The sequence below is a fragment of the Hyaena hyaena genome, unplaced genomic scaffold (assembly GCF_003009895.1).
Source record: "Hyaena hyaena isolate Hyena2069 unplaced genomic scaffold, ASM300989v1 scaffold_910, whole genome shotgun sequence".
In the NCBI taxonomy this organism is placed as follows: Eukaryota; Metazoa; Chordata; class Mammalia; order Carnivora; family Hyaenidae; genus Hyaena; species Hyaena hyaena.
The window spans coordinates 449,410-477,237 of record NW_024081547.1 but is presented as its reverse complement, the minus strand read 5'-3'; the positions used below and the strand labels follow the sequence as shown (position 1 = coordinate 477,237).

At 41.2% G+C, this 27,828-nt stretch overlaps 1 protein-coding gene across 2 annotated transcripts in view; it reads left to right on the top strand.

Moving 5' to 3' along the window:
* PIEZO2 (piezo type mechanosensitive ion channel component 2) overlaps positions 1-27,828 on the top strand; it is a 449,780-nt gene that overhangs the window by 233,471 nt on the left and 188,481 nt on the right. For both annotated transcript variants that reach the window (XM_039220835.1, XM_039220834.1), the window contains exon 5: positions 16,418-16,580. In XM_039220835.1, coding sequence (XP_039076766.1) covers positions 16,418-16,580 — 163 coding nt within the window. The remainder of the gene's footprint in view (positions 1-16,417; positions 16,581-27,828) is intronic.

Here is a 27,828-nt window from a genome sequence, read left to right as displayed (position 1 = left end):
AGTGTTCCATCTGTTTGACAGAATATGCTAGAGAATCCTTTTCAAACTTTTTCTACTGTGACCATGCTAGTACCCTTATGTCATGATCCAACTCAATGAAAATATATGAAGTCTCAAAAAACAATGGCTACTCTTACCACGTGCGATGCGCTCCTATATTATTGTTCCCTTTTATTCTCTCGCATCATGAAAAAGAAAATCCTGGTTGATGGCCACTCAGTATATTTGCTAATAAGTGAATTAATCACGACCTACAGTGGAAAACAAAACGAAACAAAATACCGAGCTGGGGAGTAAGGGCCAGCATGATATACAGAAAGCTCTAAGCAAATTAGCGGAAGTTAATTCCTGTTTCAGCTGCTTGCTGTGAGTGAGACGTTACCGCAGTGACAAATGCTTGTACTTCATGGCATTTGCAGAGTGTCACATTGACGAATGAGAGCTACTCTGCCTCAAAAACATGTGTGGATTAGCTTCATAATCCTCACCCTTGACATCAAGCACATGGAGACACCGAGGCTGCGGATCCACCAATAACCTGGATGAATCACTGACCTCCAGACAGAGTAGATTTTACCTGGTCCCCGTTTTGCAGTGGTTCATGAGAGCTTCTCAAGCCCGTTGGAGTATTATAGCAGGAGTGTTCCACTCAGGGCTTGTGGGGCACCAGAGCTGGTCTGTGATATGACAAAGAATTTATTCCAGGAACTAGACTGTAGAAATTGTGGGCGGACCTAGGGAAGTGAAGTTGTGACGGGAGAGATGGAGGTGAACCAGTGCATCTGAGGAGTGGACACATGCAGGACCAGAAGTGGGACCTGGAGCAAAGCTTCTGGAAAGGTCTGTGGGAAGCTCTGTCTGTGCAGCCACAGCCTGTGCTGGGTCTGGTCTGCTTGACCTGTGGGGCCAGCTCACAGCCACAGGTGTGGCGTAGAGGAGAGCCAGGACAATGGGATCCCACCTGACCCTGACCCTTCTCCGTTCGTCTGTCACCATATCCAGCTCTGAAAAGCCCTCGGACACAGTGGTCCTGTTTCTCTTGTACCCTCCACCTCACACACAGGTGTCTCCTGGGACATTTCTGATTGAAAACTCTGAAGAGTCAGGATTCTAGAAACATCCCTACCTTAACCAAGTTGAGGCCGCACAACCCAGCAACTAGGAGGTTCCTCTAAACTGCACATTCTTATTTTAACTACGTTTAACTGTGGTTTTCAGAAAATAAATGCTCATCATTAATGTCTCCAGTCTGCAGAGACATTAGCGTCACATTTGGTTATTTGGAGAGGCCAAGCATTTGTTCCAAAGCCTAAAAACAATTCATTATCAGAACAAAAAGAGTTCTCAGTCTGACCTCACCAAACTACTCTATTAAATGGGCTGCGGCTTAGATTAATTTGCTGCTGTTTTCCACAAACATTGCTCAGTGGTACTTTATTCAATAGGCAAGTCTCAGACTGGCGGGTGGGGGAAACTGAAAGAACATGGGAGGAATTTGGAACCCAGGTCATTGCCAGTGACAGAAGTACCTGTGCGCATATGGGCTGACTCAGTCATGTTCACATCTCTATAATTCCATATTCTATATTATATTCTATAATTCTCCCACTGTCTTTTCTTAAATCTGCCTGGTATCAGTAATTGGTGAGGTCCTTTCCCATCTTTCCTGGCCTCCCCGCCTTTCCTTCCTCCCCTTCACAATCAAGCATTTAAATGTTGGTGCCACAGAGTGTGCCCTTGGGTGTAAAGGGCCACCTTGAAGTGCTGGCTGCTGGAGCAGGCTGGTGTGTGGGCAAGCCAGGGTCTGGGGGGCAGGTTGCATGGAAGTGCTGGAGGGAGTGACCCCAGTATATGAAAGTGACCCTGTTCTAGGGGTTACAGAAGCGGCAGGTGGATGAGGCAGCTGGTGTGGTTTGGAAGTTAGTTCCATTAAACAACAATAGCAAAATAATTGAGCATATAACTAAGTATATGCTTAAAGCACAATGGGAGCCAGATTTCTCAGTCTCTAAGCAAAGACTTATAAATAGGGAAGGGGCGCCTGGGTGGCTCAGTCAGTGAAGCATCTAACTGTAGCTCAGGTCATGATCTCACAGTTTGTGTGTTCGAGCCCCATGTCGGGCTGTGTGCTGACACCTCAGAGCCTGGAGCCTGCTTCGGATTCTGTATCTCCCTCCCTGTCTGCCCCTCCCCTGTTCATGCTCTGTCTCTCATTCTCTCTCAAAAATAAGTAAACATTAAAAAAAATTACAAAAAATTAAACAGGGGAAGGCAGAGACTAGAAAGAATCCCGAGGTGTTAAATTGGAAGGGAAAGTATCAGAATGGATTCACATCTTTTAAAAATATATATGCACAGAAAGATGTAGAAATCATTATTAATGTACATTTTTGTGTGTTTCCTACCCTGACGAGTGGGATGGTGCAGAAACTGGCCAAGGACACAGACCTCTGAGAACCCAGTTCTGAATACCACGTTCCACTAAGAGAAAACAGGGCTCTTTGGGGACCAGAGTAGAAAGGGTAGAAGAAGAGGAAATAGGGAATTTATCCTGAAACCTCATTAGGTCAGAAAGTTGGAAAATGCTTCATGGATAATAAAGACACCACACGGGCCAGCTTCCAGGGACTCTCCAGCTCGGAAGCAGTCTGAGCATCAAAATAAATAATGGTAGTTTCAAAATACAATGTGGTGCTCTTGGGTCCACTCTGATGTCAGTTGGCTGAGTAACTAATTCACTGGGGATAAGGAGGAGGGCTTGCTTGGAGCAGAATGCCAATTAACAAGTACAGGTACAGCTAACCAGCCTGAGTAGCCATCTTATTGGTAGTTGATCCTGGCAGAGACGTGGATGATGCCTGAGGTTGGGAGATGGAGGTTGGACAAGGAATGGACAAAATTTTGGTAACTTTGGAATATCTGCCCACAAAATGCAAGTTGAGTACAAAGGGGAAAACGGCAACAGTGACCCAGCCAAATGATTCAGGTGGGGTGTGTGGTGGAATCATGGGCCCCCACCTGGTGCACAGAGACCAGGATAGCATCATTTCTGTGGTATTTTCACAAGAAGCATGAACTGGACTGAGGGTCATCCTACATCATGAAGACTGTACTCATCTACTGTCAAGATCATGAAAAACTAAGACTGACATACTGAGAAGTTGTCCCAGATGGAAGGAAATTGAGGAGACATGACAGCTACATAACCCACATGTGCCCCGGGGAGGGTCCTGGCCCCCGGGGGGGGGGGGGGCGCGAGGCATTGTCAGCACATTTGGTGGAATAAGAAGGGGGTGTGTCAGTGGATGGTGGTGTATTGGTGTTGATGTCTGAATGGGAAGAATGCATGGTGGTAACCCAGGAGAGAGTCCTCATTTGGGTGAAGGATTCAGTGGTGCAGGGAGACAGGGCAACACAGAGGGAGATACCTGGTTCTGATTCGTCCCACACAAATGCACAAAACACGTCAGCCCATCTTCCTGTACTTAGACTAAGCTTCTGGTTTGCTTGATTGAACACATTTGCAGTGTGTGTGTGTGCGGGCATGTGAGCAGTATGGTCATTATCAATCCCATGGACTCTTTGCGCTGTTTGCCTGTTCTGTCTTGTTTAGGGTTCTGTTTAGACCCTGGATTTATTCTCCTTTGGATACCTTGGACTTGACGTCTAGTTTTCCCCATTTCCAAACTCACATCCTTGAATTGTAACAAACTGGTTCTTTTTCATCCAAGCCCTTTGCTCTGACCGCTCCCAAGTACAGCTTCTGCTGCTCACTCCAAATTTACCTGGCGGTGGGGGTGGGTAGGGGCACAGCGAACATCTCAGGTTATTGTCACAGCCATATGTGAGATGTATCATTCTTCTCTTACAATTTAGGAAACAGAGAAATTAAATAACTTGCCCATGTGTACATATAAAATCAAGTAGCGTATAGATATTGACCAATACCTCTTCAAATGCCTTGGCATTGGCGTCTGAATGTCCAAATGACATTCAAGGTCACTCCAGGCCTGAACCCTGCTACCTTTCAAGACTTTCTCCCACCATTCACTCTCATCTTTTAGATCACAACAAAGTGAATTTTCTTGTAATTCCCTAGATACACCACACTCATTGAGACATCTTTCAAAACCCATCTCAGACTTGTTCAACTGAGGGAACAGTCCCTATTGCCTCCTTGACAAATAGAGTTCATTGTTCCCTCTATTTTTCTGACACTTATGCGTGTGCATAATGTTGCCTGCACCCATCTGCAGGAATTTATTTGCCTCATATCAGCCTTTCTTCCTTGCTACAGCCATGTCTTTCTCTGCACTGTCTGCCTAAGACCTGGCAAAATGCCCATGAGCTGATACATACTCCTACATATTTGCTGAATTAAATTAACAGGAATGGGGTTCAAGTCAAGGTCTTTAAGTCCAAAGTTCATGGTGCTCTCTTTATTCCATGTTAGCTTTCAGGAGTAACACACAAAGCCTTTTGCTTTTTTCAGATCCAGTGTTTATGAAGAGGATAAATGTGCTATTTGGTTGTAGCCACGCATTGCATGTCTTTCTAACCAAATTAATTTTAGTTCATTTTCCCCAAGCTATTCAACACAGTAATTCAAGCAAGAGGGAACATCTGATACGGAGCGTTGTGTTTACTGCCAGTGTGGTTTAAGGATGGAGACTTCTGATTGTTTTTAATATTATCCTTGTAACCCCGCCTCCACCAGAAACTGGTGGCTCACCAGCTGGAGAGTGTGACCAATATTTTGTTTTTAACTTGGAAGGGAAGCCATTTCAGGATATGCTCCAGGTGGTGCAGTTCTGTTTTTATGAATGTTATGATGGAGTTTTCTCCTTTGTTATGAATAAATGATGTGGAGACTCCAAACAGTGATCTATAGGAATTCGTGTTGGTGGTGATAGACAGAATATCCTTTGTGGGCTCAGAGAAAGTAAGTAAGAAAAAGACAAATCCAAGAGGCAGGCATATGCAGTTCCCCAGCAAGAAATGGAAGAAGTTCTTGGTCACTGAATTTTTATCATTATTTTTGACAAACAATAAGAAAAGATTTCTGAGGGGGTTTCACCAGGACCTTGCCTTGGTGGTAGCCTTTTTGTGGCCACAAAAATCAATAAATGGGAAGCACATGAGGAGCTCTCAAATGCCTGGATAAGTGGACAGGAGGTGAGGCCAGTGGATAAATGTATGATCAGTTACACAAATGTTTCTATCAACACATTTGAAAAAGCACACACATCAGCTTTGATCGGGACAAGTGGATGAGGGTGAAACTTCACACTGATTGAAACTGCATCAACGAAGGTCAAGAAGTTAGAAGAAATATGTCCTTGTCATAGGATGGTGAGGTCCCTAGAAGGTCACAAGTTTAGGAGGCACCAGAAATAAGATGAAAGATAGGGAAACTTGGGGGCACCTGGGTGGCTCAGTCGGTTAAGCGTCTGACTTAGGCTCAGGTCATGATCTCAGGGTTTGTGGGTTTGAGCCCCGCATCGGGCTCTGTGCTGACAGCTAGCTCAGACCCTGGAGCCTGCTTCAGATTCTGTGTCTCTCTCTCTTTGACCCTCCCCTGCTCATGCTGTCTGTCTGTCTCTCTCTCTCAGAAATAAATAAGACATTTAAAAAAAAAAAGATAGGGAAACTTGAACATCATGGAGAGGATTTTGATGCCAAGTTTTAGGGTATTTTTTAGAATCTTGTCCAAGAGAGCCATACAGCAAAAGGAGTAGATTTTATTGTTACTGTTTTGGAGTTTTGTTTTATTTTGTGTTTTGTTGTAGTGTTTTTGTTTTTATTTGAATTCCAGTTAGTTAACATACACTGTAATATTAGTTTTGGGCATACAGTTTAGTGTTTCAACACCAGGTGCGCATCACAGCTAGTGCCCTCCTTTATCCCCATCTCCTGTTCAACCCATCACCCCATCACCCCTTCCCACCACCCTCCTGGCACCCATCAGTTCTCTATAGTTAGGAATCTGTTTCTTGATTTGCCTCTCTCTTTTTACCCCTTGGATCATTTGTTTTTTGTTTTTGTTTTTTTTTCCCTTAAATTACATGAGTGAAATAATATGGTTTGTCTTTCTCTGACTGACTCATTTCACTAAGCTTCATTGACATGGTTGCAAATGGCAAGATTTCATTCCTTTTTATGGCTGAGTAATATTCCACTATATATAATGGAATATATATGTGTGTGATATATATAATATATTATTATGCATATATATCACATCTTCTTTATCCACTCAGCAGTCAATGGACATTTGGGATCTTCCCATAATTTGAGTATTATAGATAATGCTACTAGAAACACTGGGATGCCTGTTTCCCTTTGAGTTAGTGTTTTTGTATTCATTGGGTAAATACCTATTAGTGTTTTGATGGCAGCAAGGGTGTGCTGGTAAATGTGGAACAACCAGCTCTCTGGGGGAAAAGTGCACTATTGGCAGCATTTGCCAGCTTCCATGATGTAAATACTCTACTGTAGTCAATTTCAAGCCAGTGATATGTCATCACTGAACACAGAGCTGGAACCAGCCAGCTCCAGAGCACTCCTGAACAGCTGAATACAAAGGACAAATAATTTGACAGTCCCCTAACCCTACCTTTCCTTCCCTTTGCTTTTGTGAATGCCTTCCATCAAAGCAAGAACCCTAGAATTCTCTTAACTGACCTTCTGCCTCATAAATAACAGTAGTGAAAAACCATCAACACACTTACATGAGAATGAAGTGTGTGTGTACCAAATGGAAAATAGCAACTTGTCACAATGAGAGAAGTGGATCAAAATATTCAAGTACTGTTTCACCTTTAAGGTGCTCACAAAAATCCTGCCACTAATATTAAAAAAAAAATTCTGATAATCCAGCATCAGCTCATACCTTTAGGATTTTAGAAATTGGTATGCAATTGCTATTTTAGGATAGAAAAGGTTTCTGAATTCACAGAAATGAGCTATTTGGATTCTCCAGTGCATCAGCACCTGTGGAATTTGACTTGAATTCCTTGATTCGGATATTGGAAATGATTGAGAATCACTTCCCAAAAATTGGTACATTTCTTTCCAGAGTTTCTCATCTATGCCTGTATTCATTTACGTCAACTCTATTAGTTTTGGTTTGTGTGACTTGCTATATGAAGTCATATATTCAATAAAAAGATAGCCTCCATCCCTATTTTTAATACATACGTGAGAAACCATTGAAATCAGAGTTTTATCTCTTACATTAAGGTTTTACTATTAAACATACATTCACTCTGTCTCTTCTTAAAGTAATTGATTAAATCTGAATGACTGATCGACCTCTATCAGAGTATTTAAGCTTAAGAAAATCAAAAGTAATATGACTGCTACCATGTGAACTTCAGAGGCCACCAGAGAACTAGGTAAACCATATTAATGGTTGTAGTCATTTAAATAATACTCATTTGATATTTTAATCATTTATTGGAATTCAATTGAAGTTGACCTTTCTACTAACTCTGAACCAAAGGACTTGCTTCCCAGAAGGAGTTGCATAAATTAAATTATTCTTTTTCAAATTCTGGAGATGACTGTGGTTGCTTTTGCATCTGGATGATCCTTCTCAGCAGTACCTGAAATGTCAACATTTTTCTTCTTTCCCAATCCCATCTCAATTTCACTGCCTCTTTATTTTGGGTTTTTCTAGTTGAAGTGAAATTTTAGAGTTGGGAAGACCCTGAAAATCATTTCATAGATGAAAAAAACTGAAACTTAGAAAAATGAAGTGATGTGCCCATGGAAATACCCACATGCCTTACTTCTCTGTACCTTGATGGGAAGCATGGTGATTAAACTTGATTAATGAGTCAGACCAAATATAATCATGGTCATTACAGCATCAATTGGTCACTATCCCCTGAAACCATAAAACTCCTAGAAAAAAAAAGCCATAAGCTCCTTACATCATAGTGTTGAATTTTTGGATCTGACTCCAAACCAAAGGTAACAAAAGCAAAAAGTAAACAAGTGAGACTACATCAAGAAAATTAAAAAAAAAAAGCTTCTGCACAGCAAAGGAAACCATCAACAAAATGAAAAGTCAATTCACTAAATGGGAGGAGATATTTATAAATCATATATCTGATAAGGGGCTAATAACCAAAATATATAAAAACTCAAACAATTCAATAACAAAACTCCAAACAATACAATTTTTAAAAACGGGCAGAGGGTCTAAAAAGACATTTTTACAATGAAGACATGCAGATGGCCAACAGGCACATGAAAACATGTTCAATATCACTTATCAGGAAAATACAAGTCAAAACCACAATTAGATACCACCTCTTTCCTGTTAAAATGGCTGTTATCAAAAAGACAAGAAATAACAAGTGTTGAAGAGGTTTCAGAGAAAAGGATCCCTCCTACACTGTTGGTAGGAATATAAATTGGTAAAGCCACTGTAAAAGCCACTATGGAAGTTCCTCAAAATTAAAAATAGACCTACCATATGATCTAGATCTAGCTATCCCATTTTGGGTATTTATCCAAAGAAAATGAAAAAACTAATTTAAAAAGATATATGCACCCCTGTGTTCACTGCAGCAGTATTCACAATAGTCAAGATAAGGAAGTAACATAACCATTCATGGATAGATGAATGAATAAACATGATACACACACACACACACACACACACACACACACACAGGATTACTTTCTGGCCATAAAAAAGAAGGAAATGTTGCCATTTGTGACAACATAGATGGACCTTGAAGATATTGTGCCAAGTGAGATAGGTCAGACAGAGAAAGACAAATACCATATGATTTCACTTGCATGTGGCATCTAAAAAAAAAAACGAAACTAATGAACAAACAAGACAAATGAACAAACAAGACAAAACAAAACTCATAGATACAGAGAACAGATTGGTAGTTATTAGAGGGGAAGTGGGTTCGGAGGTAGACTAACAGGATAAAAGGAGGTCAACTGTATGATGATGGATGGTAACAACATTGTGATCACTTTGTAGTATGTACAAATGTCAACTTATTATACTGTACACCTGAAATTAATATGTTATGTACCAGTTTTACCTCCTTCAAAAAAAAGTCATTATCTTTGGCAGCCAAGGTAACTGCCTTCATATTTTTCACATGTGTTCTTCACAAGGAATTTTAGGCAGTATGACTATTCTGACTTTTAAAGATAATGCGAAGAATTAAAGATACAGTTTTATACCTACCAACTAGCTTTCAACCAGCTTAAGACCTTTAACATTACCAATATTTTATTATTGGTATTTACATAATAGTTTTTGATACCCCTCTTGACCCTGCCCAGAAATAAGTATTTGTCATTTTCATGTCATTCTTTATCCCTAAGTGATCTGTATTCTGTACTTTTGCTTTTTCTTCTTTTTTGTTCCACATTATGTTTGTGAGATGAAATATCCCTATTTAGATCCATCACACACACTTTCACTCTATTCATTTATAGTATTTTATTTGGTGGAGACATACTAATTTAATCAATTCATTTTCTTCTTTAAAATTTTTTTTTGATGTTTATTCACTTTTGAGAGACAGAGTGTGAGCAGGGGAGAGGCAGAGAGAGAGGGGGAGACACAAAATCCAAAGCAGGCTCCAGTCTCTAAGCTGTCAGCACAGACCCGATGCGAGACTCAAACCCACGAACTGTGAGATCATGACCTGAGCCAAAGTCGGACGCTTAATCGACTAAGCCACTCCGGCACCCCCATTTTCTTCTTGAAGGATATGCAGTTTATTCCTAATTTCCAGCTTCCTCAATTTCTTTTCTTTTTAAAAACTTTTTTAATGTTTGATTATTTTTGAGAGAGAGAGCAAGCGAGCAGGGGAGGGGCAGAGAGAGAGGGAGACACAGAATCCAAAGCAGCTCCAGGTTCTCAGTTGTCAGCACAGAGCCTGAGGCAGGACTCAAGCTCACTAATGGTGAAGATTGTGACCTGAGCCAAAGTTGGAAGCTGAACTGACTGAGCCCACCCAGGTGCCCCCTCAATTCCTTTTCAAGAGATATAATCACTCTCAACAAATAAGATGAATGTGACTATAGCATGATTGGAAAGAAAATGTTTGCCTTTTTAAGAGAACACGGTGTTCAGTTTCATGTATGCTTTTATATATGATAAATATAATTGTTGTATGCCTGGAAAGCAACAATATCTAGGATAACATTTTATGGGGAAATGTATATATTCATCTCATTAATTTATTAAAATAGTTCTGTACAAAATGTGATTAGCCTGATTTCAAATGTAGAATTTAATTGAAATAAAATTTGATTTTTTTGTTAAATGCCCTGTATATATACTTATAATTAGAGAGCCTGATATAAAAATTTCCTCTATCTAATCTCCTGTCCCTGGACAATCTATTCTATTGACGTTAGCCAACGCACATGGAAGAAAACTCTCAAAACTACCCCTTTAGCCAAGATTTCTCTCTCGAGCACAAATTTCATGTGGCTTCCAGCATGAAATATCATCTCTGGCTACACCTCACATTTACCATGAAAACACTGCTTCCTTGCCCTACTTCTTACAACCAAATCACAATCTCTCCTACAGTGTCTCAGTTCCCTTGGTGATTATGTTCCCCCTTTGTTCCAAATCCTTTAGTGGTTCTGGTGGTGTGACTTCTTTGCCAAAAGTCCAAGCCCAGTTGGGCCCCACCTTAATCCATCTTTTTGACTTTATCATCTCCCTTACATACCTTCATAAAACCAACAGTCAATTGCCAGGACAGTACTTGGCACTTGGTACATGCTTAATAAATATTTTTTTTAATGAATAGATAAAAAATTCTGCCAAACCGAGCCATGTGACATTCATTAGATACACTTCCTATCTCTTGTTCTAGAAATGTTTTCTCCAATGTATGTATGTAATAAAACCACATGTATATATTTTATGATTTATATTGTCCAGTTTTGACAATTACATCTTTGTGTCCAAGTAACTGAGACTACTCATGGGCTTCTGATCTCTAGCTATTCCCAGACAGAGAGACATTGCTTCCTGTCTGGGTTTGTATTTTATTTTTCCTGAAAAAAATTATCTAAACGAACTAAAATATCTCATCTAATTCCTCAGCAGTACTTTGCACAAACTGCTATGGTACAAAGCAAACGGTACATATTTGGAGATAGCATTTATTCTGCCAGCCTTTATTCAGTGTGTACACTGTACCATATATATGTGCATATGTAAATGTATATACATAGATACATTCGTGCATATATGTACACGCATACCTGTACGTATATACACACATATATACATATATATACATGTGTAGTTCTCAGATACAGAGAGGAAGTAGATAAGAAGCTCTCATTCGGTAAATGAGTGACATAAAATGTTAAACATTTTATGATCAAGGATGTGCAAGGTATGACAGGCTTCTAAAGGAGGGAGTGGTCAAGGAAGGGTGATGGAAGGGGTTCATAGTGGAGATGTGGGAAGTGAGTTGGATAGATGAGCAGAATATAAAAATATTGTGGGAGAAAGAGCATTCTCGCCTATGGGAGAAGATTGCACAGTAGTAGCTCATGGGGGAAAACACTTACAGAATCTGGGTACATACGTTCAAGGTGGATGGAGTTTGAGGTACAAGGAGATCATAGCAAGAGTTAGGGCAGCCCGGCCTAGAACACAGAAGGCCTCATATACCATGCTCAGGAATATGGACCTTTCCCATAGACAGCACAGTTCACATGCTCGACATTATGCTTCTAAAATTTAAGCTCTGGTAGTAACACGGAGACCTGGTTGGCCGAGGGGACAACCTGAAACAAAATAATAAGTATGCTATTCCAGTAATGCAAGAGAAGAACTGAGCTGTGGGAATAAAATGGCAGTAAGAGAAACAGTATGGAGACAGAACCTTCAGGTTTTCAGTGAGAGAGTGGTAGGGTCCAGGTTCTGTCTTGGCTGCTAGATGGATACCAGCACCATTTTTCAAGGTTAGGAATATCATCAGAAAAACAGATTTTGGAATAAAGATAAGATTTAGTTTTAAAAGCTATAGAAGTAGGAAAATGGATATCTGTTAATGTGTCTCAGGGGACATGTTAGGATGGGGTATATAGATTTGTAAGTCATCATGTTGGTGCTGCCTAGGGCCTGGAGGTTAGATAAATCATCCAGGTCTACCATGTAAAGTTAAAAGAGAAATAATGAAGAATAGAAACTTGCAGACTCAGCAATATTTGAGTCTCAGAAAAGAAAATGTCTGGTGGGCACAACCCACCCGGTATTTCCTAGTGAGATTTCCCTGCAGTGTGAGATTTTAAGAACACCCACAGGTAGGTAGATAATTGGAAAAGAGAGGTGAGAAAAAACAGCGAGTAGATTTGAGACCAACAAGAGCCGATCTTGCTTGTCAAGTGCAGTGCAGAGATGGAGTAGGATGAGAATTAGAATGGGTCATTTGAGCCTTATAGCTAGGAGGTCTCAACAGGGCATTTTCTGAGCACTGTGGGCAAAGGAGTCTGTTACACCAGGCAGAAGACAGGTGCCAGACTATCTGAGCAAAGACAGGTGCAATGAGGGTTAGCTGTACTCATCAGACAGCTTGGAACAGAAACTCTCTGCTTCTAGGCGAGAAGTGGGGCCAGTCATTTAACCTTTCCCCTTGTTAATTTCCAGACTGTAAGATGAGGAGGAGTAGACCGTTTCTTGTTATCTTCCAGCTTCATAATTTCAATGACTTACAGAGTCAATAGATGGATAGTTGGACAATTGGATGAGAGAATGGACTGAGATGCCACTGATTTCTAATGTCATTTGAGACCTATCAAAGATCAAATTTATAGGGATTAGCCATGCATTAGGGCAGTTTCCAAATAATCTATTCATTTTTATCAGAAATCTAGACCAATAAGCATTTCCAAAGACCTGTTTAATGAACACTAGCTCAGTAAAATGTAATAGGTATTAGATAAAACATATAAGAAATGATTTTTGGTCAAATATATTTGGGAAGCAGAGGCTTAAATAAATCAAATGTCTTTTTTTCCCAAGATTTTATTTAAATTCAAGCTAGTTAACATATAGTATAGTATTGATTTCAGGAGTAAATGGAATATTACTCAGCTATCAAAAAATGAAATCTTTCCATTTGCAACCATGTAGATGGAACTGGAGTGTATTATGCTCAACGAAGTCAATCAAAAAAAGAAGTACAATATGATTTCACTGATATGTGGAATTTAAGAAACAAAACAGATGAACCTAGGAGAAGGGAAGGAAAAATAAAATAAGATAAAAACAGAGAGGGAGGTAAACTCAAATTTCTTGTTTTGCAACATAACTTATCAAGTTCTTTACTACAGTAATATGCACTGTGATTTTCTAACACTTATTTGACCAAAGGCTCTGTTTTCTTTTATTTTGTCTTACTATGTTCAATTCACAGCATTTCTGAGGACTGACATTGTAATTAGTGTACTTTAGCAGACACTGGTCTAAACAATGAAGAAGGAAACTTGATTGATGAGATAGATGATCCCCAAATGTCCTATCAATTAGACTGTGACCTGTTCGTTGTACATGCTCTTCAGATTCTTCAAAAGTTTCATTGTTTCTGCAACAGTAGTATGAATGCACTGCTTTGTTAACTCAGCAAGCCAGGAGTAGTAGTTAATAGGTTAGCACCTCTGTGGCTGAATGATTTCATTGCAGAGTGGGATCACAGCCCAATCCTGGATCCACTAGCTGAATTCTATCGCGAGTGGAGTGATTGCTTTTGCAAACAGCATTCATTTACTCCCGTGATATATGTATGCTACAAAATGTGTCTTTTGGGACCAAGAAACACAAAGCTGAGACTGTAGCCTCAAAGTGACTGCGGACTGGGAGCTTAATGCAACCCACAGGTGGGAAAGGCATAAGGCTCTGCTCTGGCTTCCCAGTGTCTGTGCTGTGAGGCAAGAAGCAGTGACGCCAGACCCAGAGCCCTTGTTAGCTTTCCTTTAAGAGTTCTTTCCCCCTCAACTCCGCTTGGTTGGTGCTCTTCATAAAATGCCATAGTCAATGTATTTCCCGGGAAAGAGCTGTAATAATCTATTCCCCCAAATCTACCTGATTAGGACTGGTAGCTCTCCTGACCTTAGCTTTGCACAGCAAACACCCATGGGAGCCTGGGCTCATGTCCTGGTCTCTCTCCTGGACCCCTTCTTTCTTCTTATTTCTTCTTTAGTTTTCTTTCTTTCTTTTTTTTTTTTAATCTTTTAAATGTTTATTTTTGAGAGAGAGAGAGAAGGAGACAGAGTGTGAGTAGAGGAGGGAGACACAGAATCCGAAGCAAGCCCCAGGCTCTGAGCTGTCAGCACAGAGCCTGATGCGGGGCTGGAACCCAGGAACTGTGAGATCATGACCTGAGCTGAAGTAGGCCACTTAGCCGACTGAGCCACCCAGGTGCCCCTTTTCTTCTTTCTTTTTATTCTTATTCTCGTTTGCACTGCTTGACCACTTTTAAAGTGTACAACAAACCTCTCCCTTTTTCCTGAGGTAAAATCAATCATTAGATCTCATGCTGTAAGTTTTAGTTTGGGGGAAATTTTCTTAATTGAATTCTCTTACTCTTCCTCCAAATGAAAGGAATTTTCCATTTTTTAATACCTCTGACACAATCATGTTTGTTTCATTTATGGAGGTAAAGGGATGTCTTCATTACTCATGCTTCTCTATTCAGAAGGGTTTAGAGCCATGTATAAAAAAAGAAGCTTTTGTGGGGCATGCCCTATTCCTGACCATTCTTTAAAAAGCAAATTTGAGAATTTTTTTCCTGGAAGATTCTAGATGAGAAGACTCTTTAGGTAATGAACACTTAACTTTTATATATACTATAGTGACAAATAAATGGAAACATTCTAAATGTACAATGTAGTGGAATAGTTAACTGCTATCAGATCATGAACATGGTGATGTTTAAAAATCTTCAGTGAGCTGAAAAAATATTAATGATATAATACACGAGCTAATCATTTTCAAAATATAGTATGAGCTTAGTGTTGTCAGCTGTCAATATGTATGTCTGGGAACAAAGGAAGACTGGAAGGGAAAGTCACACAGATACACACATGAGAACACAGTGGTTGAGAACATAAATTCTGGACCAAAAGGCAGCTTGAGTATACTTCTGTTCTCTCTCTGTGTGACTTGAGGGAAGTAAATTCACCTTTTGGAGCCTTAATTGTTGTTGTTTTCATATGTAAAAGGATGATAAATAATAATACCTTACTCTATATGGTGGTTGGCTGAATGAAATAATATATACCAAGCTCTTAATACAGAGCAATTGCTCAGTTAGTGGTAGATGTTATTAACAATGCTTTCATTTACCAAAATGTTAACCACGGTCATTTCTAGACAATGAGGGTCTTGCTGTTTATTATATTTTATGCTTTTTTAATGTTTACTTATTTTTGAGAGAGAGAGAAATAGAGCATGAGTGAGGGAGGGGCAGAGAAAGAGGAAGACACAGAATCCAAAGCAGGCTCCAGGCTCTGAGCTGTTAGCACAGAGCCTGACGCAGGGCTCAAACTCATGAATGGTAAGATCATGACCTGAGCCAAAATTGGACACTTAACCAACTGAGACACCCAGACGCCCCATATTTTCTGTCTTTATCAAAATATATAATGTATACAATATAAATGAATGCGGTATGTATCACATGCTTAGTTCCTAAACAAATTTTATCACTGATAAAGATTGAATCACTTTCATTTGACTCCATTAAAGAAGGCAAAGAGCAGTATCTCTTTGGCATGAAAGAGGAAAGTATGGCCATGGGAAGCTCCCCAATGAATGTGGTTTGTCTGTGTCAGGCTTACACTTGAACCCAAATCTTCCAATTCTAAGTTCACTGTCTGTTCTCCAAGGTTAAGGGAAGAAACATACTCGATCTACCTTTCTTGGAATGGTATGGAAAACAAAATCAACTAAGTATTAAATAACAAAGAGGACCTGCATTCAAGGATTGTTTTAACATTTTTTCTATTTTTCCCTCTGGCTTTTCTTTACATTTAAGGCAAAATATCTCCTACCGGCTAAGTATGTGCTTCAGCTAGATTGCAGATACCTGTATCTGTACTGCATATGTGGCTTATTTAATAAGAATATGGATCATTAGCATGTACTAGGAGTGAGAATTGGTTTAGAATCCTTTACAATATTTCTGAAACATCAGTGAAATCCCAGGACTTTCCTGAATCTTAGTAGATCACATAAGATGCTGAGATCAAGGGAAAGCTTTTCAGTACCTTCTAAGCAGAAACTGAGGATCCCTTTTTAAAAATCCATTAAGAAGATTCAGAAATACTTTTAAGATAGTGTAACCATAGAAATAGAAAAACAACTGAATTTCCTCCCTCTTTTTTTCCCCCTCTATAGCTTGAAGGGTGCTGACGCCGGCAATGGGATCAGAGTGTTTGTGCCTGATATTGGGATGTTCATTGCTAGTCTGACCATCTGGCTCGTCTGCAGGAACATCGTTCAGAAACCAGTGACTGAAGAAGGAGCACAATATAACTCGGAGTTTGAAAATGAAGAACTGGTAAATCTGACGTCACGCATACCTCTGAGGGATTTCTGACAAGCTTGATCCTTAATAAGTTGTGGAGATTTGAAATGTGCATAGCACTTAAGCTCTGTGGCGCTTGGCTTAAATGTTAACAGTTACTTTGAACAGCCCCCCCCCACATACACACCGTGTAGTTCTGATGCGTAGCCAGTCTCCTCTATACCTTGGCCATGAGGAGACAGTTCAAGGAGTGTGAGCTCTACCGTTTGTGAGGCATTCACCCCAACCCAGTGTTTTTACTCTCATCTAATATTATCTCAGATGGTTAACCTTTAACCTTTAAATTCATTATATTGTCATCCATTGTCTAGCTACCTTAGTCATTATAAAATATTTAGAGAAGTAACACCTGGTAGTTTTAGGAGGAAAAAAAAGTAATTCCTCCCTGAAGAGAAGCTTTCTGGTCTGTGTACCGTTATTTTAAAGCATTCCATAGAAAAATATATTTACCTTTGGAAAAGTATAAGAATTGGAAAAGGGTAAGAATAATGAGGAAAACTTATGCTAATTTTTAGCTATGTGTTTTAGTAAAATGAGTTTCAGGAGGATCAGGGAGCACCTCAGCTCTCACTCGGCATATGACAGCAAGTTAGACAGCTCATCAGTGTCCCCAGACTTGTTTCAGAGCAGTGCTTTGTTTGAACACTGTACTTTGTTAGTTGAGTTTCAGTGATATCGATTTAAAAAGTAATTGATTTGGTAATTGAAGTGAAATTCGCAATGGAAAAAATACTAAAAAGACTTAATCTGGACATGTGGCACAAGAGACACAACTAGCAAATGTTTTTACTCAGAAGTTGGGCAAGAACTTTAACCTGCAAAACTGAAGTTAATTGAAATCACTTACTTTGAGAATGGTAATCACAAAGGCATCTAGGAAAACAATTCTCAGTTATAGCAAATGTCATATGTGCCTCAAAAATAGGTAGCAAATTGCCTTGTTGTTAAAAACAAAACAATAAAGAAAGTGAAGATATAATTTAATAAATCTATACAGACTAGAAATGATATTACTACCTAGAATCATTATGGGTAAAAAATAAACAATCACATTGCATATCAATATTCTGCCTTTTTCAAGGCAAACGTTAATAAGTGCTTGCTGTAAAAAGCAATTACAGCAAGATAATAACTAACCCTATCTTTCATTTAACTCTACAAACGATGCAGGACTTATCAGTGTCTTAAAAATGGATAAAACTATGAAAGTGCTTTTTTTTTCCTTGTTGGATTTACAATTTTAAGGCAGAACTTAATATTTTAATTTCTAGTTTTACATTTGAATTTCATTTATAATAGTTACAGGTTTGAAAATCATCTGGCTTCAATAATCACTGCCAAAAATTGTCCAAGTTTGGTGAAAGTAAACCCAGGAACTCGAGCTCTGCAGACTTAGGATTTTTCATTACTATTATTTAGAAAGACAAGACTATTTGTTTTCCGTTGTCCTTATATTTTGGATAGAGGGTAAAGGATGTTTACTGCAAAGTGAGTCGACTCAGAAGGCAGACTTGGAACTACCTAACAGTGGTGGTGCGATGTTGAGGAATGTGTTTATTCTCTTTCTTCTGCAAAATGAGGATGATCATAATCCTCCGTCATGGAGTTGCTGTAAGCACTAGATGAAATTTCAAATACTGCCCACCTAGGGCAGGGCCTGCTCGTTGGGTTGCTTAATAAGATGCTACTCGCTCTCCTCATCCTACTTTTCTCCAATTGGAGAGTTACTAGAGCAGTTTCAAATTCAGAATCCTCTTAGAATGATAGAAAGTTAAGTTGGGTGGTATGTTTGAGGCCAAGCCACTCAGTAAAAGTCGCTTATTGGCCAGACAGCCATAAATGAATCACAGAGCTTCTCATGAAAAGAACCTCTGTCACCAAGGACAAATGCTCTTTTGCCACAGGACTAGGAAAGCCTACATTGACTGATGGGAGGTCATGGACATCAGGTTATGGTTGAGGTCACACATCTGGTGAAGAAGAGAACACAAAACCATTGCAGGGATTAATTCCAAAATCACGTTTCCTTCCTGATTTCTCATAATTCTTAAAGATACACTTAGGATACCTCTCTCCTGTTTGAAATTCGTTTAAATATCTGTATTCTCTATGTTATTAATGACTTTATTGAAAAATAACAATAAATTGGGGCACCTGGGTGGCTCAGTTGGTTCACTGTCCAACATCAGCTCAGGTCATGATCTCACAGTCCGTGGGTTTGAGCCCTGCGTCGGGCTCTGTGCTGACAGCTCAGAGTCTGGAACTGCTTGGGATTCTGTGTCTCTGTCTCTTTCTGCCCCTCCCCTGTGCATGCTCTCTCTCTCTCTCAAAATAAACAATAAAGACTAAAATTTTTTTAAATAACAATAAATTGATAGACACTCTAAATACTATTTATTTGGGGCTTTGAAAATACTAAATAGTATTATGAGGTCTATTTCTTTCTCATTTAAATTTGTTTTGGCCTCAATTAGATATTAATTTCCATTCTCCTAGCACATTCCAGCCCACCAGGTGGCCAGGGAGGAACAGGCTGGTGTGTGCATCTTCTGAGATGAATCCACAAGGAAATATTTCTAACATGTGAACAATCTTGCTCAAGTCTGAAAAGAATAGAAGCACACGGCCAAAATAAGTAGCAGAATTCATTTTGTTTTGGAAGGTCGCAACATATTTCTTCCCTTTTATAAATCATGACATTTGCACCATAGAATGTTTGGTTTTTGAGAATCCTTTGAAAGAGAAGTGTTTGCTGGCATTTCTTCTCTTTTCATTTATCTCAATAGAGAAATGGTGAAATTAATCCATTGGTGCCTGGCAGACTTTGTTTTCAAATCCAGCATTGTTTTAAACTAGCAACTGGAGAAGGCTCCAGAGTCTTTCCTAATCTTCTTTGACTTGATAATGAGACTCAAGTTTGGTGTTTTAAAGGGCTTCACAAATCCCAGAATTCCCTGCAAACCACCCTCAGGGGAAGTCAGTGGGTGGGAGCATCTGCTTCTCTCTTGTGCTCTTGTATTGGACAGAGAACAGACCTCAGTAAGGGAGCAGACTCCTCAAGTGCCAGGAATGACTCTCTTTGAACTGACACATCCGTGGGCTTGTTTATTTGTTCATTGTAACCTCAGAAGCAGATCTAAAAATCATAACTGGGAGAAGAATTCCTAATCTTAAATCTTAAAAAAAAAAAAGTTATATTCTGAAAATTAAATTGTGTAGAAAAGGGTTTCCTGCTCAATCAAACACTTTGTAATTTCACCAAACTGCTATTATCTTGTGTATTTCAGTACTACTAGCTCTTTCTATTTAATGAGATTAGAGGATTTATTGTTTTTGGAAACAAAAAGTACTTTAATATGTTACTAAACCAAATTTATGATAAACTAAATGTTTATTCAAATGGGAATTTTAGTCATGATTTGTTCTGCTTAAGTAGTCTGATAAATCAAATAAGAAGCATAAAAAGAGTATTTCAAGGGGCACCTGTGTGGCTCAGTTGGTTGAACTTTTTTTTTTAACATTTATTCGTTTTTGAGAGATGGAGAGAGACAGAGTGTGCATGGGGGAGGGGCAGAGAGAGAGGGAGACACAGAATCTGAAGCAGGCTCCAGGCTCTGAGCTGTCAGCACAGAACCTGACATGGGGCTTGAACTCATGAACCATGAGATCATGACCTGAGCTAAAGTCGGGCACCTAACCGACCAAGCCATCCAGGCGCTCTGAACATCTGACTCTTGATTTCAGCTTATGTCATGATTCCAGGGTCATTGGGATCAAGCCCTGCATTGGGATCCATGCAAACATAGAGCCTGCTGAGATTCTCTCTCTCTCTCTCTCTCTCTCTATCTCTCCCTGCTTGTGCTCCTCTCCCCTGCTTGTGCTCTCTCTCTCTCTAAAATAGTTTTTTTTAAAAATCTAATTAAAAAAAAGAACATTTCAGTATAAGTCACCCGCTGTTAAAAGTTCAGGGATGCAGCATTTGGATCCTGCTATTATCTAGAAATTCATTGTGAGCCTCTAAACCTTTGCCCTCCTTTCTAAAATCTAATGTCCTCCAGGCTCCTGTGGGATTCATATTCTGGCACATAAAATGACCAATGGCGCTATGCCTCAAGTCTCAGCTTTGAGGTTCAAGTTACTATTTTTCTTTTTAAGAACAGAAAACAAAGAATGAAAGAAATGCATCTTTTTATTGTCACCTTCTAAATAAGCATTCAGCATCTCCCCTGAGATTTAGTCCAAAATCACTTGCTTTAAGTTTTCTAGATCCTATCTTTTCAGGCATGCAGGCATGATCATCTGAAACAGGGTGGCATTTGGCATTTGGAATGTTAAGAAGCGGGGCAATTGCCTTGTTACCTTACAGGCCATGTGCTTTATGACTTTTGCTGTATCTCAAAGTCACTCTCAGAAGCTGGGTGAAAACTTACTGCCATGTGTCCCCCAAAATGCAGCACACTTGGTCTGCCTTCTCTTGGTTAAACACATTTACAACTTGGGGGAATCTTTAATGGTGGTGATTTTAAATGCCATTCATTTAAATAATGAGAAAGTCTTTCATTGGAGGGAGCCATTGGTCTGTGGTCTTCAGAAAGCTCCAGGAAAACTCAGTATTACAGTCTGAGCGGCGGAGGATCACAGGATTAGATCCATGACTAAATGTATCCCCCAGCATCTTCCAGATACATCTCCCTGGACACATGGTGAGAGCATGGAGTCCCTCTCATCCTTTCCTCTGACAGAAACACACGTGGGGAGCATACCCATGTGACAGTTGGTCAGAGACATCCTTATCAAGTAGAAAGGCAGGGACATACTCCTATTGACAGTATGTTAATTAAGTGAACTTGGCCTAGACTGGACTTGAATATGTGACTGATAGTAAAAATAAATGAAAGAGTCAGGAAGACAGCTCAAATATTTTTAAATTATGAAAATAAAAACAATTTCAAATTAAGTACACCTTTATTTCTTTCACCCATTTTTTTCATTCATTTAACAACATTGAACAATGTGTGCCTACTCTCTGCTTTTTTAAAAGAAATCAAAGCTTCAAGGGCACCTGGGTGGCTCAGTCCATTAAGAATCCAACTTCGGCTCAGGTCATGGTCTCACGGTTTGTGGGTTCAAGCCCTGCATTGGACTCTGTGCTGACAGTTCGGAGCTTGGAGCCTGCTTTGGATTCTGTGTCTCCCTGTCTCTCTGCCCCTCTCCCACTTGCACTCAGTCTCTCTCTCTCTCTCTCAGAAATAAATAAACATTAAAAAAAATCAAAGCTTCAAAGTAGACTTTTACCTTTAGCGATATGTCTAGATCAATGTTTTTAGAAATTCTCAGAATATTTTGTTCTGTGCTTGGAATATCCCATAGGTGATTTTGTGCATTTGAAATGCAAATAACAACAAAACAGCCACAAGGGGCACTTGTTTGGGGAAGTTGCAGAGCCCCGTGTCTCTCCAGTGAGGGTGGCACGGTCGGGCACATGTGTGATGGGAGGAACCCACGTGCCCCACCCCTGCCACCTGCTCCTGCTCCAGAGAGTCCCTGTCACCCTCACTCCTTCGAGGTTGGTCATGCTCTCCATCCTTCTCTCAGTGCAAATATCCTTGATATGGAATTGTCACCAACCAAATGTCATTGAATTGCCCATGTTTCTTTCAAAGTATTGGTGGTGTGTTTGAGGGCAGGAGCAAGACCTCCCAGCCCTGCCCCCATCAGCCTGCCTGCTGACCATCCACCCAGTTAACAGGAGCACCGTTTACTGTCACTGGAGCCCGAGCCCTGCTCTGACACTGGTTCCCTTGGGCCGCTTATCCATTACCATCAAAAAGTCCTATGGGCCCTCCCTTTGCCTTTTGTCTGAACTGCTCACTTTTCTCTGTCTCTCCTGCCACAGTGCTTCTCCCACCTCTCAACTAGACCATGAGCAGCCTCCAACCAGATCCCCTCACTTCCAGCGTCCGTTCTTACCCTATCCCACTGATACCACGCATAGCGTCTGGATTATCCTTGTAAAATCATAAATCGAACTGTGTCACTTCCTAAGGTACAGCACTTCATTGGATTCCCATTAAAGGAGAACAAAATTCAGGCTCCTAACCCTGAGGGCTCTGGAACTTCCTGCCTTTACATCCTCACCCTGTGCCCTGCCCCACTGCCTGCTCTGCACTATGCCCACAGTGCCCCCCTCTCTGTGCCCAGAAGCAACCAACTCTTCCCCTTCTGCCATGCGGTTCACTCCCTGCTCATTGCATGGCTGATTTCGCCTCCATCATCAGGCGACCTCTTGCGCATAGAGGCATTGCTGACTAACCTTCCAGATTATTCCCTATCTCTGTATCCACCTTGTTGCACCCATAACATTTATCATAATCTGTATTTATTCTACATAATGCTTTTTTTGTTATTTGCTTTCTGTCTCCCTCAGGAAACTGTCAGCTCTCCGAGGGAGAGGATCACATCTGTCTTGTTCTTTGCTGCAGCAAATCTTAAGTTAGCAAAGTGATCTGAAATTGTACACATAGTGATACTCATAGACTTATCAGGTTAATTGGTTAAGCACTGGTTGATTACTGCGGAGGCTTGCACAATGCAAACCAAAGTATAAAACTGACAAAGTGTAAGTATAAAAGCAACAAGGTGTAAAGGGTCCATCCTGGGTGAGGATTAGCAAAGAGTTGCGTCTGCCGCAAACTCAGAGGACTTGGTGGGGTCAGGGCAAACCCGCATGCATCTTCAGTGGTCTCCCCTTGCCGTGATGTGTATTTATCCATGGGCACACTTTTTTTTTCAGTTTCTGCTATGTGCCAGGATGGGCAAAAACTAATATCTAACAGGGATTGTTCTGTATTTTTTTTCCTTTGCTTTCCAAGACATTTGCTCTTTTTTCTTTGTTTCAATATCACGTTTGCTTTGGGGATAACCAGAATTGGGCATTCCACATTCCTGTGGCCTGTTGCAACCCCCTTTTCCCTCTCAATATTCTTAGGATCTTATAGTATCATTTAAAAAATTTTTTTTAATGTTTTATTTATTTCTGAGAGAGGGAGAGAGACAGCGTGAGCAGGGGAGAGAGAGAGAGAGAGAGAGAGAGAATCCCAAGCAAGGGCCTAGGCTCTGATCTGGCTGTCAGCACAGAGCCCGATGCAGGGCTCAAACCCACAAACTGTGAGATCATGACCTGAGCAGAAGTCAGATGCTTAACTGACTGAGCCACCCAGGTGCCCCTAGTCTCATTTTATAAATAGCTGTGTATACCTGGTTTATTTCCTCTGAGTGTGTGCAAGCCTTTGGGGTCCTGGGGCAGATTCCCTCCCTGGACCATGCACAGTGCTCAGAGCAGAGCTCAGGGTCAAGAAAAGTTCCTAGAGGAGGGAGGAACAGGAAAGGAGGATGATGAAGGAATACTGTGGATCCCAGGGAAGCTATAGCACTGCTCAGCCTTTTAACATGTTAATAACAAAGGCATGCATTTTGTTTGCATCTCAGTCCTTCAGAAGGAATTCTATGGGGCCTGAATCTTTCAGGAAGCTTTGGAGCAACAGGAAGGGCTCTGTGCCCTCAAAATGCTGCTTTGTTATCACTCCCTGAATTCTTTATTTCTACAGAGAGCACCGGGTGTGTCCATTAGAAGAACTAAACTCAGCTGCTTCTTATGAGAGAAAATGGATGGTGCAGGGTCAGTAATAATCTCTGCAACCAAAGACAAACTGAATAGATGATGTCAGGGTGTGTGTGTGTGTTTGTGTATTTTAATACTGACTTAGTTTTATGGTGTTCCATTAAGTGATTTTTTAAGTAAACCTTAAAGATCTAAACCTTTAATATTCAGTCCCATTTGGCTGCTCTCCATTTTTATTCATTTCCCTTTCAAATGACGTTCAGGTGATTCTCAAAGACTTGGCGATTTGACGCGGGAAGTTTTTGACGGTTCCGATGCAGGGCCCATCCCAGACCTATGGAATCGGAGTGTCCAGGGGGCCGAGAAATGGGCATGGTGGCATCAGGCTCCAGGGTTCTCACAAGTTTGAAAAAATAAGCTTTCTAGGACAAGGGTAGCAACTGAATGAAATATTTGCTTTATCTGCGCGATGCTCTCACTTTGGGCTTACATAACATACGTGACATCAAGGAGACAAGGCTCTCTGCTCACTCGACAGGAAACCCTGTGCCTGTAGCATCTATCTGTCTTCTGCAGTGAGGTGCCACACTTGCCTTTTCCTTCCTTGGGCTCTTCTGTTGAGATGAACCCACTCTGTAAAGATAAATTGTTAACTTTTAATAATAAGCAATGAATAAACAACTCAGGACACTTGAGAAAAATGTTCCCTTTGCCTTCCAGAGCTTTGGCTCATTGTTTGTGACTTTGATATACTCCCGTTGAAATGTTTTTAATAGCCTGCTTTTAGCCACAAAGAGGAAAGTAGATTCATCTGACGAGAAGTTCTGGGCTTAACATGCAAAGGTTGCCTGAAACCGGAAGGACGTTGCACAGATAAATTACTTCGATGTATTTTCCAGTTAAGGGAGTCTGCCTAGTGTATGCGTCCAACAAAATATTTGCAATATTGCCTAGTCTGCCAAGCGTGGAATCGATTGATTGGGGGATGCAGATGTAGGCCTGTGCATGGATTCCAGATTGGCCGATTCAGAATCACGTATGGCAGCTCTTCGATGGTATAGCTTCCTGAAATTCACTCCCAGAATTTCTGATTTAGGAAGTTCGAGGTGAAGCTTGATACCTGTCCCTATAAAGATTCCCAGGCATCTCCAGGACTTACTCCAACCCAGGATGAATCATGGAGTGCTCAGAACTAAAGGAAAATGGATGTCTGCACTCCTCCCTGTGGCACTTCCCCATCCCAGTTGAGTGAAATGGCTTCCAACACTGTGTTGAGTGTGGGTGTGGCCATCGTGGGAATCAGCTGTGAGTTGAGATGCAGTGGCTGCTTGGAGTAAAGCGTGACCTTGTGTGCAGTTGATCCCAGAGCAGTGAGAGCTTCCTCCGTGAAAAGAGAAGTTCTATCGTAATACGTGTTGGAACATCCGAAGTCAGGAACTTTCATCCAAGGCAAGTTAAAGGGTTTACATGTCTTCAAGTAAGTTTTAGATGTTGACACAGGCAGTAAGAATATGGACTATTTTATTGGCCCTTCTAAACTGTAAAGGGTTCTCTTTGTCTTTAATTTCTAAGACAGCTCTGGAACCAAGGGTATTAAATCTTCATTTACAGCTACTCCTTCTTAGCTTCAGGGCTGGAATCCAGATGTGTTTCAGCGCCGGGAGAGATTATGGCTCCCACAAGCAAGGCTGCTTGTTAGTAAATACGTTTGAGTGAGTGGATGCTGTTCCAGAGGATCGGTGTTTATACTTCAGCAGACGAAACATTTAGGAGGAGAAAGCCAGCCCGTTAATAAGCAGACCTGCCATGACTAATGGCTGTTTTGGCCCCAGCCTGGACAGGGGGGGCTCACGGAGGCCAACCTGGCTCTCTTTCGGCTCCCTCTCAGCTTGGCAGGTTTAGAAAGCGTTTCCAACTGAGGGCCCCAGGGATTCCGGCGGTACCAAAGTACTGAAAACCCTCCAGTACAGTGGTATGTTTATAAAAGTCGCAGGGGCCCTGGTCCCACCCAAGAGAGGTCAAGGAAATGCATTTGTCTAACCTCACAAAGTCTTGACCAGAGAATTCTATTTGATTTAATCTATATCCGTAGCAGTTCTACAATTGAATAACAAGTCATTTATTATGAAAGTTGGGAGTGTGTTTCTGACTGGGACCCAGGCAGCTCTGGCTGTGTTCTTTCTCCATGTCTCCTTTTTCAAGTATGGTGACTGAAGGTTGTGGCCAAACTTTCTTCCTCAAGGAGGATTTTTATGTGTCGCCTTGTTATGAGGGGAATATTAAGCAGCGCGTGACCCATGGGCACAGGGTTTGTATGTGGATGGCAGTGTGAGCCCCATATCAACGGTCTCCCTGGGTGGATCCCCACAGAAACTTTGCTTGGGGAGCCGGAGCAGGTAGAAAGGAAGAGGTGATATGGGAGCCAGGAGGTTTAGGAGCTGGAGAGGGGATCCCATGGCCAAGGACACATGCCAAGCATGTTCCAAAGCCAAGAGAGTGTGGATTCTGGATTCTCCACATGCCTGCCTCCCCTGGGTGCTTCTAGGCAGAAATGAGGATAAGGCTGGAGAGACAGACTCGTTCTAGATGTGGTAGCACCTGAGGGGCCAGTCAACCTCTGTATTCTCTCCAGGGAATCTTATCAGACCCCTGACTTTAAAACCTTCTCTATGTCCCTAAGCTTCAAATAGACCTCTCCAGTTTTCCACCTCCCTCCTCCAGCATTCCAGATTCCTATGCTGACTGCCCTTGTAACACCTCCAATAAGGGCATCTCAGAACTGAATTTCCCCCACCCCACTCCACCCCTGGTTATCTTCATCTCCTCAATAATGATGAAAACACAGGAACTTTCTTTGCTTCTCCTCTGTCCCTCCGCCCCTCACATCAAATTTACCAGCAAGTTCTGCTGACTTGACCTTTAAGACAAACTGCAAAGACATGAACCTCTCCTCAGCTCCGTAAGTTCCTGTCTCCTTGACCACAGCAATAGCTTCCTAGCTGCGGTCTCCCTTGGCATCACCGAATGAAACAGACCACATCAGAGCCCTTACTAGGTGGAGTGGTTGGCGATCAAACTCCACTTAGATTGAGTTTGAGAAAAGTTAGGTGTAGGGGAAGTGGTGCCATGTTTTTAGCTCTTGGAGAGTCACTGTGAGAGGCAAATGGGGTTTGGAAGGGGTGTGGGTTGGAGATGGTGAGGCACGTGTGTTTGTTGATGGGGAGATATGGGAGAAAGGGAGCATGAGGTGATGCAGGGGAGAGGGCGGGATGGCTGGAACTGTCCTCCCTGGTGTCCCAGGGCATACGGCTCATCCACAGTCACAGGCCAGGGGGACCCGCGTGCCCACTGCACAGGTGAGTTCTAGGCTGGTATGCTTGATGCAGTTTTGGATTGGGAGTGGGGGTCGGGGGAGAGATCTGGAGCCAAGAGCCAAGAGCCAAGAAGGAATTCTTGAGATGTCCTTGGTGCAAAAGGTGATTTTATTAAAGCACAGAGACAGGACCCATGGGCAGAAAGAGCTGCACTGGGGTTGTGAAGAGTGACTGATTGTATACTATGGAATTGGGGGGGTAGGGGGGCAGGTAAGGAGAAAGGGAG